This window comes from Sinocyclocheilus rhinocerous, unplaced genomic scaffold (assembly GCF_001515625.1).
Source record: "Sinocyclocheilus rhinocerous isolate Xijiao unplaced genomic scaffold, SAMN03320098_v1.1 scaffold3099, whole genome shotgun sequence".
Taxonomy (NCBI): Eukaryota; Metazoa; Chordata; class Actinopteri; order Cypriniformes; family Cyprinidae; genus Sinocyclocheilus; species Sinocyclocheilus rhinocerous.
Genome location: NW_015649592.1, coordinates 47,376 through 59,532, shown reverse-complemented (window position 1 = coordinate 59,532; position 12,157 = coordinate 47,376). Strand labels below are relative to the sequence as shown.

Here is a 12,157-nt window from a genome sequence, read left to right as displayed (position 1 = left end):
CTTTTATAAAGAATATCTCTTTGGATTTGAGACTTTAGTCTTTGCAACTTTACAGATCTTCTTTATGCACCAAGAGCTTGTAACACTCCAAAGAGAAAGGAAAAATTGAAATCGCATCATATGACCCCTTTAACACTGGAGAAAAGCCTTACACATGTCCTCGGTGTGGAAAGAGTTTGTCAAAAACGATAACTTGAAGTTCACATGAAAATTCACACTGGAGAAAAGTTTCAACCAAAAAGGTAACCTTATGTACCACGTGAAGATTTACTCAAGAGGGACCTATTTAAATGTCTTTAGTGTGGAATGAGTTGTACAGACGAGAAAAACCTAGGAATCATGCAGGGACATCGAAGAGAAGCCTGTTATGTGCCATCACTGTGGAAAGACTTCCAGAAACAAAGCAAATCTTGAGTTTCACATAAGCTGGATGATGCATACCATCTTCTGTAGAGCTGCTTTACAACTGAATCCCATCTTGAAACATTGACATTGGCACCTAACTGAATTACCTGCTTTACAGCAGAATCTGAACTGCCTCCTGTAGCGTTTGGACTAATCATACACAATTATTTGCTATATTTAACAAATAATCCCTAACATCCCTCACCCAACCAACAAGCCAACTTCCCCCAAAACGCAACTAACACCTCAAAAAGGCAGAACAGGCCTCTGGTTTCATGGCAACCAATGACAAATCATCTGATAACACTAGTTTTATTGCTCAAAAGAATGCGGGCAGAGCAACTCTCACTACATTTCCCCATAGAAAAGGACTCTTCTCTAATTAATTCATAGACAAACCTTTCTGAGAATGCACACCCATATCCTCAGGTCGTTATGTGTATTATTACTGTTCTTGTAGATTCTCTTTTGTATTGTATACTGTTTTATGCATGCGTTATGATAGAATCTGTAGTTAATGTAACTTCACCTATACCATGTTTGGTATCTATGAATTCATGTGTTGATGATCTAAATGAGTGTATATTATATGTTGTATTGGAGTTATTTAATACTGTAAATTCTTTAATACATTTTCAGTAAGCAAATTTTGAGAATAATAGGGTATTGGTGTGTTTGACAGGAGGGCCTTCATCCAAGGATAGAAAAGTCTAAGAATGCAGTTACATGATTCTAGAACTTGTCACCACCATTGAAATACCATCACTGGCGTAGAGAGAAAACATTCTGAGAGATGAGGCTATAAAAGAGGAAGAATGCCCTCCCTTCACTGTCACACACTCTGCAGCATCTAGACTGTAAGGTAAGATTGTCTGACCTTTTCTTGCAAGAAAATAAACCATCTTAAAGACAATTGGACATGTTTGTCTCTTATTCAGTGATATAATTTCTATTTGCCACAATATTTAGATACCAATGCAACATATTAGTGTTCTAAGAATCTTTCACTGATTCTTGAGGCATGGGTCAAAATATGTCCAGCAATTGTAACTGTTATTAGGATTAAAAATGAAGTTATTTTTAATTATATTAAATAAAATAGTGTTGAATTTTTCTAATAATGTATAAATTCTAAATATGTGACCTGATAGCATATATTGCTTTTGTGGATTGATAGTCATCACTTCTAGCTGAGTTAGGTTTGAGGGAACATAAGGCTGAGGGAACGCATAACACTCGATAAAACATATCTATACATAATACAGTTCGTTTGTATTCTGATTAGAGATGTAAATTTTTCGACCATGCTTTTGGATGCCGTTCGAGCCCATATAGCCTACATTTACGCAACTTTGTTCTTGGTCACGAATTTCCACAAATTCATTAATATTTAGGCATTGTTTCTTTTCCTAAATCCTCACCGTCTAACCCTCTAATTTCGCAGGTTTATTTTATTGTCATTCACTTTTTATCACTGTTTTCGCATCTCTTACTGGTAAACATGCGGGAAGGGAATGAATGATGATGCATTTATATACCGTCACCGTCACTCACAGCCACTCGCACGCGTTTTGCGCGTTTTTGCCGCACGCAGCCCAAAATTAAACGACTTAATCGACCATCGATAGCTTTAATCGATTGCATCTCTTATCGACAATTAATCGATCACCGATTAATCGTTGACATCCCTAATTCTGATCATATTTGGATCATTTTTTAAGATGTTTAAATGTGAATATTAAGATCCTGGTGAATGTACGTAAATGGATAGAGGTAAAAACTAATTGTTTTATTTGTTCATATGACTGTTTTTGTTCTGAGATAAAAGAAAATAAATCATTTGTGTTCCAATGATATATCAAAATACTTGAATGTGAATCTTGAATAAAAGCTTTATAAACAATAACGTACTCACTGTTTGTCAGAGGTGGACAGTAACGAAGTACATTTACTTGAGTACTGTACTTAAGTACACTTTTTCAGTATCTGTACTTTTTTCTGGAAACTTGCTACTTCAACTTCACTACATTTGAAAGACAAATATGGTACTTTTTACTCCGCTACATTTATATCAAGGTCCCTGAGTAGAAAGTCGTTATATGTAGCAGTTTTTCCAGTGTGTGCATTTTCAGATTCACTGAACCCTTTTTTTATGCGAAAATCTGGCCTGCGATCTGCCAGGACCTTCCAGTGTTGCCAAGTCTTAGAGTATTTCTAACGCCCGTTTCACACTGCAAGCGTGAGCGGCGCGTGAGCAGCACGTCAGTGTAACTACACCGTCGCTACAGCTGCAGATGCGCCCGAGTATTCACACGGGAAGCGTTTGTACAGCGTCACAGCAGCGGCTCCAAAGCTACATATTTCTTTACAAAGACAACTATAAACTTGTTTTTAGAGGTTGGTCAGTTATAAACTTGAATGTTTTGAAGCCTTGAAAGTTTGTTAACACGGGGATTCGCGTGTAAATGGTAAACAACAAAAACAGCTCCTATCATCTCGTTTCCGTCATACTCAAATATAGAACGTGCTGTTTAAATGTTTTTTTTTTTATAATACATACTTTTACCCATAGGCGCTTACCCAGATATGCGCTATTAACCAAGTTATAGATCCATGTGTGTCCATAATCTCCATGTCCATTTCTTATAGAAGATGTCAATAGGCTTTATGTAAATTATTTGTAATTAAGCTCCGTTTTTGTAACTGATCGGGAGAAATGTGAATTATTCATTGGATTTTAACTAATTATTAGGCTAAGTAAGAATGTCAAAATGTATTTAGCCTATGTAGAACTGAATAAAAAAAGTTTTAGCAAATTGTAATTTAAATCTTAATATTTTTTCTTAGAAGCTGTCAATATGATTTATACGATTGTTTTGTGTCTGTGTTTGTCTTGTGTCCCTGTTTGTAATTTGTGCCTTGTCCGTTTCTGTAACTGTAGAACGGAAAATAAATAAAAGGCGTAAGTTTGTCACGTCAATCGTAAGTGAACACGTGTGCAATATTTACAGAATACAATATTTAGGTTACAGAAGCTGTCAATAATGAATGAATAATGAATTTCTTATGTAGCCTATATACTCCATTGTAACTTAAGATCCTGAGCAAGATGAATTGTTCGTTGAGAGCTTAATAAAATGTTTTAAGTGATAATTTGCTTATGGCAATTAAAAATTAAAAACAAGTTAAAATGGGTAAATCTTCTATACATATTTTTTATTCTTAATTTTCTTTCCTGGCATACTCCAATTCATGTTAAAACACACTAGACATGCTTATTCTGTGCATTTTTAGCACGTTTTGTGTGAAATCATGTTTATTTTGTGCATCAAAAGTGTGCTGTCACTTTACTTGAGCGTCAGCAGCGCAGCAAAAATAGACTCGGCGTCGAAACAATCGCTGCAGCGCTGCTCCTGCTGCCGGTGTGAATTCACTCATTGATTAACATGCACGCCGAAAAAAATACGCACCGCTCACACTTGCAGTTTTTAGTCTGTGTGAACTCTCATGTGTATGTGTTAACTCGTTAAAGCTCTTTGGAAAATGAACCATGTTTTTTACTATAGTAACTAGTTTAACTATGGTATTTGCGGTAAAATCACAGTTTTCACAAATGTACCAGTCTCTCACTATAGTAGCCATTATTATGCTATTTGTAGTAAAACTACAGTAACCACAAATTTAACATAGTTTCCATTATGGTAACTATAGTTTAATATTTGAAGTTAAACTATGGCAATACAAATGGTAGGCTAATATATCCGTCAAAAATGTCTGTTATTACCATATATTAAAAACCTTACTACTCAGGCCTACTGGTAAATTACTGCTAAAAACTGGTCAAGGAAGTATATAAATCTGAACATTATTTTATTGTCAAAACACTGCACATAAATACATATTTTTTTTGCAAACAAAATGACAAACAACAAATGATCGCACAGGTCAATGTTTTACTTCACTTTTTTACAACTTTGAAATCTAAACTGGGAATCGATAAGAATTGAAATCAATACGCAGAATCAGAATCGGAATGGATAAAATTTAAACCATACCCAACCCTAGCCACATGTTGTGAAGTTCACTGATTTATGAACACTGATCAGTTGATGGCAAAATGGCCATACTGAGAGAGTATGTTCCAGTTTTCTGAAAAGACTAAAGATTTGTTTTCTTTTCAAAGTTTGCTTTGTTTGCCTAAAATGAACCATGTCATATCCTTCAATATCTCTTTGAAAAAGAACTTTGAACTCATTTTAATACTTGTTTAAAAGTTACAATTTAGCTGTAGGAGTGTTAAATAAAAAATAAAGATTATCATCTTCATTCAGTTGTTCCATTTCTATAGGTTTGGTAACATAAAAGCTCTTAATTCCAAAGATAATACAAGCTAATCAGTGTATTCAATAGGTTGCATTAGTGGCATTAAGTATTGTAAGTATACGACAATGTGACAATAAAACAATGCAAACTGAAGTACTTTTAAAAGCATGTACTTTCATAGTTTTACTTAAGTAAAAACCTGTCTTTACAACTTTCACTTGTAGTGGAGTAGTATTTGACCAGTAGTATCTGTACTTTCACTCAAGTAATGAAGTTGTGTACTTGTGTGTCCGCCTCTGTTGTTACTTGACAATCATTAGCGCTTATGCTCCCACTCTTGCATCCGATGATGCAACCAAGAGCAGTTTTTATGTAGCGCTCTCTGCAATTCTTCGCGCTATACCTCCCCATGATAAAATCGTCATGCTGGACAGACCATTGCCTAGTACGTGCAACTATGAGATTGCACATATACCCGGCTGTTCGAAGACAGAAGCCTAGACGATGTCTCAGTGTTAAGGCTTGCAACGACCTTACCATCAGAAGTGCACTTTCCAATGCAATTTCCACCAAGATGCAATCCCTGCCAATCTCACGGTGCCTCCTTGTTGTATAGCCTAGGTAGGTTTCTTGAAGCATCTTGGAGACGTTGCCACAGTTCTTCTGGATTTAGTCTGTCTCAGTTTGTTCTGTTTCTTCATGTGATTCCAGACAGACTGGATGATGATCAGATCAGATCTGCACTGGCTGTTGTCAGACAAAAATCTCACTGGATTATTACAATTAATGGCAAAATGAATGTTTGGAAATTTAAACTGATATTTCCTACTGACACACTACACCCATAACCCTTTATGTCACCCATAATGAACTTCGGCGCAAAGCCAACATCACCTCTTTGGAATATATCCTCTACCAGTGACAACTGCGCTGGGTCGTTCATGTTTTCAGACTGTCCTCTGACCGGATGCCAAAAAAACGTTATGTAGATCATCTGAAATCTATACTGAAGCCTTGTGGCATCCCAGCAATCTCCCTCGCAGGTCTAGCAGCTGACAAGAGTCGCCTGGAAGTCCACCTGGATCGGTCTTGATGCCTGGGAAGCGGTTATGACCCAGGCGGCAGATCCGTCATCGCAGACATGCTGCTGTACTTGTTATCCCAAAGAGTCCGAAGTGTCAACACTGTGGGCGTATTTGTGCCTCAGAGTTGGGTCTCTGCAGTCATAAAAACAGATTATCATTTGTCTACTTCAAATTTCTTCTCGGAGAAGTATTATTTTTATGGATTGGCCATTATTTAGTGCTATAAACACATTTAATGTCCGTTTCATTCATACTGGACGCCTGAGGGTGCCCTCGCGCAGAAAATCCACATAAGCATTAAAAAAGCAACATGATGCTCCAGGAAATTCCTAATACGGACAAAAGCATCCATCTGTCGCTAACTGAATAAATGAAGACAGAAATTTTTTGAATTATGACATTCAAAGAGAACATTAAAGGGGTCATATGATGCGATTTCAAGTTTTCCTTTCTCTTTGGAGTGTTACAAGCTGATTGTGAATAGATAAGATCCCTGAAGTTGCCAAGACTAAAGTCTCAAAACCAAAGAGATTAAAGGGATACTCCACCCCAAAATGAAAATTTTGTCATTAATCACTTACCCCTATGTCGTTCCAAACCCGTACAAGCTTCGTTCGTCTTCGGAACACAATTTAAGATATTTTGGATGAAAACCGGAAGGCTTGTGACTGTCCCATTGACTGCCGAGTAAATTACACTGTCAAAGTCCAGAAAAGTATGAAAAGCATCATCAGAATAGACCATCTGCCATCAGTGGTTCAATCTGAATTTTATGAAGCGACGAGAATACTTCATAGTTACCACTAGAACAACTGAACCATCTTTCATTTTTCACTTTTCAATTTACTCATCATACACAGAAAATAAACTTATTAATTATTTAAAATATAAGAATAATATATAATCATAATATACAAAATGTATTTATAATGCATTGCACACATATTTTTATAGATTAAATAATTGATTTCAATTGTATTGTAATTATGTTAACATTCCATTTATATGATATACTTTAATACGTTTATGGTGTCTTTAAATAATACAATCAAGTACACTATTAGCATGTCATTAGTAGCACTTTTTTTCCACATTAATAAAGTCTGTTTCATACAATAGTAACTTATTTTTTATTTTGCAGAAGTTCATTGCAAAACTTTAGTTAAATGTAATGCAACTTACTTTAGTAAAACTGGTTACTACAGTCATGGTTACTACAGTAAAAGCATGGTTAATTTTTGAAAGGGATATGACAAGCGCTGAGCACGACGTCCATCTCTGGCTCAGCACCAGCCAAACACAAAAGCATATCTGAATTTAGTAGTTAATCACATGACACACTGAACAATAATCACACCAGTGTGACTGTACACGTTAAAGTGCTGCTTTATATTCGAAACTCTGATCACATGTAAACGGCTTCTATTCAGTGTGAATCTTCATGTTTCCCAAGGTTTGGCAGGTTGGCAGGTGAAAGGCTTCTCTCCAGTATGAATTCTTACGTGGTCATCGAGGTGTTGTTTATGATTAAAACTTTTTCCACATTGAGAACATGTGAAAGGTTTTTCTCCACTGTGAATTCTCATGTGGATTTTAAGGTTTCCTCTTTTAGTAAAGCTCTTTCCACACAGTTTGCAGGTGTAAGGTTTCTCTCCAGTATGAATTCTCTTGTGGTCATCGAGGTGTTGTTTATGTTTAAAACTTTTCCCACATTGAGAACATGTGTAAGGCTTCTCTCCAGTATGAATTCTTGTGTGGCTTTTAAGGTTTGGTTTTTTAATGAAACTCTTTCCACACTGTTGGCAGGTGAAATAACTTCCATTTGCTGTCTTTTGAGCTCTTTTTCGTGAAGTCTTTTCAGTATGCGAGCAACTAAATGATTTTTCTCCAGTCATGAAATCATATTTCTCATGCTGAACACTGAGTTCTTGACTCTCTTCTTTCAGTGTCATCAGGTCTAATGAAAAAAAGACAAATCCAGATTAACACTATTTTTAATGGCACAAAGAACGAACATCAAAACCAACAACATGTAGATCTTATACACACCAAGCTATTAAAGGAGGTGTTAAATGTAATCTTAAAAAAGAGCATAGATTATTGATTAACATTTTATCATCATCACTTCGAATAATGGGAAGAAATTTTAAGTTAAAACAGCCGTCTCGTGCCATTTATTTTGCATTTACATCCTTATTACAAGTAATCCTGCTGGTCATAAAGAAACGACTTTCACATACATTTATCCTACATGAAGATGACTTTAGAAATAAATAGTCATGGTAAATGTAGTTTGTAATTATACATGCTTCTGTGACAGCTTTGTAGTTTAACTGATGTTTTGTTATGCGATGTTATATTTAATGCAGTCAATATACATTTAGTTAGTTCACCCAAAAATGGAAATTTTGTCATTAATTACTCACCCTCATGTTGTTCCAAACCCTCCCATAGACCGCAAGGGTCCGTACACGATCAAGGTCCAGAAATGTAGCAAGGACATCGGTAAAATAATCCATGTGACATATCAGGGGTTCAACTGTAATTTTACGAAGCTACGAGAATACTTTTTGAGCGCAAAAGAAAAAAAAACAAAAAACACTTTATTCAACAATTCATCTCCTCCACCGTAGCGCCATTTTGGAGAGTATCCACTGAACGTTAATTGCGTATGCTGTTTTGTGTCAGCTGCGTCACACGGATACGCTGTTTACGTCATTTACGCTTTGATTTGAACGAAAACAACGTACCTGAACGGAGGTCTTACGGGTTTGGAACGACATGAGGGTGAGTAATTAATGACAGAATTTTCATTTTTGGGTGAACTAGACGTTTAACCTAGGCTGTTTGTGTTTAATCATTTAAACTAACTGTAAATCATTAAAAACTCACATAATAAACAAATCAATAGGAGTACATTCGTTTTTGTATGTATTGTTTATTTTTAATATCAATGCTATTTAAGACAATATGCGTTAAGCGCCCTCCCCTGACCATTATAATGTGACGAATTCATTAAAGAATACCTTCTTTCTTATTTAATTCTGACATGATCCACCAGTTTTTCGTGACTTTTCCCTCCGTAAAATTTGGTGTCGGTAACAGCTTAAAGTCCGCATTAAATCAAAATTGACTTTATTTACTTTACTAGCGCACATTGCTAGTCTTGATGTAAACAATTAATCCGTGCAAGTTAATCCGCTGAAAAAAATATCCGCTCTGGAATGGCAGTCCTTCTCTGATGATGTCAGTTTGACGGCTTGGGCAGAATATGCTTAAACACACCCCTCCAACCGTTAGATCGCTATGAGTGAGAGACAGAGAGGAGAAGCGCAAACATAAACCCATGCCCTCCATTCAATATTCCATTTCAGCTGGAAATACATCACTACACTGAAATAAAGTCGGCAGCAACTTCCGGTTCACGCGGACTTTAACATTTGATAGCTCATTTAAAGTTAAATTGGACTAATTTTGACAGTCACGCTAAATGGAGTCGTATGGTGGGAGTCGGGAGTCGGAGTCGACTCTGGAAAAACCTGGAATCCAACACCCCTAGCTGAATGGGAAAGTTATCAATGGGTCTGTCCAGTAACTAATGATGAATGCGCAGTTTGCAGAGAAGCATTTCAGTTGCTCACGGTGGACTGTCTGACTTAAAGGGACAGTTCACCCAAAAATGAAAATTGTGTCATCGTTTACAGAGGACCAGAAGCTGTTTAGTTACCCACATTCTTCAAAGTATCTTTTTTTTATGTTCAACAGAAGAACTTTAAGCAGGTTTAGAACAACCTGGGTAACCATACCTTTAAAGAGACATTGGCCTATTGTTTTACTAAAATGTGGACAGTCTGTTAATATAATATTCCATACATTATCAGAGCTTGGTAAACAATTATTATATTTTTAGACATAATAAATAATAGATTATAATTAATGTTACACCCTATGTATTAATCATAAATATACAATAATATGTCATATACAACTTGACATTTTAAAAAGTTAAAAAAAAAGCTAAATTACTTGGATAAAAATGGGACAAATAATTATATAATCATGTAGTACTAATTTAAGCAAATGAATAAAAAAAAATTCATCCCATCCAGGTAACAGCTACAGAACTGTCAAGAAAAATACTACTAATAATATTAATATATTAATGTGTTCTGTTGCAAGTTTACATACTTGAGCATGTTTTCTAATGGTTTATTGAGTTATGAGTTCCTCACTGATTATTTGTCCCTGGGGGGGTCGTGAATGGGTGTCCCTTATTTTGCCTCGCTGAAGGTGGCAACCCTAACACGATGCAACCTGCTCCATGTCAAATAAAACATTTTTAATTACAAAATTCATGACATTCTTCAAAAATATAATTCCTTTCTGTAGAGCTGGACGTTTTAATAAGCATCAAATGAGTGAGTTCAGCTTTGAGAATGAAAACCAACCTGTTTGTTCCTCAATATCTTCATGTTTGACTCTGAATGTTTCTTCAATCTTCACGTCTTCACTCTCCTCTTTAATAAACTCCATCTTTGTTTGTTCCTCAGTATCTACATGATTGACTCTGAACGTTTCTTCAATATTCATGTCTTCACTCTCCTCTTTAATAAACTCCATCTTTATAATCGTGTGTCACATAGATCTGTAAGAGATTAATCACAGATTCCTTAAGTTATCAACAACACAGATCTTATATAAGCAAGTGTGAAGTGCTCTCAATTCCCTATTAACTACAGAGCATTTGTGATATTTACAGTTAATAATGAATATATAGCCGCGGGAATGTATTTTAAGCAGGGGGAGGGGGAGGTCACGTGACAAGAGTGACTGACATATGACGGCGGATCCAAAAGCGCTACTTTTGTTAATAAAACTTTAATTCCTTTAATATAAGTGAGTGTCTTTAGACCTTATTTATTTGGGTTAAAACGCAAGGCTATATCCATGTTTTTCATTTTGTTAAAAGTTAGATGTTTAATATAGCCTATATAGCCTATGCGAATTTGCCATTGTACTATTCTATGGCTGATGTGTTTTAAAGGGGTCATATGATGCTGCTAAAAAGAACATTATTTTGTGTATTTGGTGTAATGAAATGTGTTTATGCGGTTTAAAGTAAAAAAAAACATTATTTTCCACATACTGTACATTATTGTTTCTCCTCTATGCCCCGCCTTTTTGAAACGCGTCGATTTTTACAAAGCTCATCAGTCTGAAAAAGCGAGGTGTGCTGTGATTGGCCAGCTATCCAGTGCGTTGTGATTGGCCGAATACCTCAAGCGTGAGACGGAAATGTTACGCCCCTCACATACTGTTTGATGCCGTGTCCCGGCCGGAGCGATGAGATTAAAACCCATTACAAACGAGGCATTTGTTGCATCCAGTGGGGACATAATTAAGGATTATAATGTCTTATACTGTCTTTTTACGCGTTGCGTTGCATCGCGCCACGTAAAACCATGTCTGCATTTGTGATCGGAGAAATGACAAACAACAAGCACTACTCTACACTGCCCAAAAAACTCGCTTTAAATATAAAAAAACGTACTTACAGGCTGTGAGTCAGAACAGCCGGCATTGTAGTCTACTCTACCAGGATCAGGAAACAGTCCTCCATAAAATGCGCTGCACACATCTGAATATTTGGGTTGAACTGTTCTGGAACAGTGTTGTAAATACAACTTAACCACTGATTTCTAGTCGTGTCCTCTTTTGGAAGACCAAACAAAGTAGTTTCGCTTTCACAACGAAAAACACAGCGGCCTACCGTGTGCGAAAGCCCCGGCTTAGCCTGAGCTGAAGCCGGGCAAGAGTGAGCTGAGGCGGCGGGGTCGAGAACGACGCGCCCGGCGGATCCGACGAATGAGCGGCAACCACATGTGACGACCCCGGGCTGGACTCCGCTTCGTCCACGGTGAAAGCCGATCCGGCGATCCACAGCACTAAGTTGATGTATTCCCTCAGCGACCAGCACAGATCAGCTCCAGGCATGACGAAGCAGATATCGTCCTCTTTTGGAAGACCAAACAAAGTAGTTTCGCTTTCACAACGAAAAACACAGCGGCCTAGCGTGAGCGAAAGCCCCGGCTTAGCCTGAGCTGAAGCCGGGCAAGAGTGAGCTGAGGCGGCGGGGTCGAGAACGGCGGTCCCGGCAAAGGAGCGGTGAAAACGGTGAAAGCCAATCCGGCCATCCACAGCGCGAAGTTGATGTATTTCCTCAGCGACCAGCACGGATCAGCTCCAGGCATGACGAAGCGGATATCGTCCTCTTTTGGAAGACCAAACAAAGTAGCTTCGCTTTCACAACGAAGCACACAGCGCCTTCACGACATGGCGGCAGC

At 37.2% G+C, this 12,157-nt stretch overlaps 1 protein-coding gene across 1 annotated transcript in view; it reads left to right on the top strand.

The window, feature by feature from the left end:
* LOC107710873 (gastrula zinc finger protein XlCGF57.1-like) overlaps positions 1 to 12,157 on the top strand; it is a 55,336-nt gene that overhangs the window by 37,219 nt on the left and 5,960 nt on the right. The window contains exon 4 of the mRNA XM_016515737.1: positions 9,295 to 9,395. Coding sequence (XP_016371223.1) covers positions 9,295 to 9,395 — 101 coding nt within the window. The remainder of the gene's footprint in view (positions 1 to 9,294; positions 9,396 to 12,157) is intronic.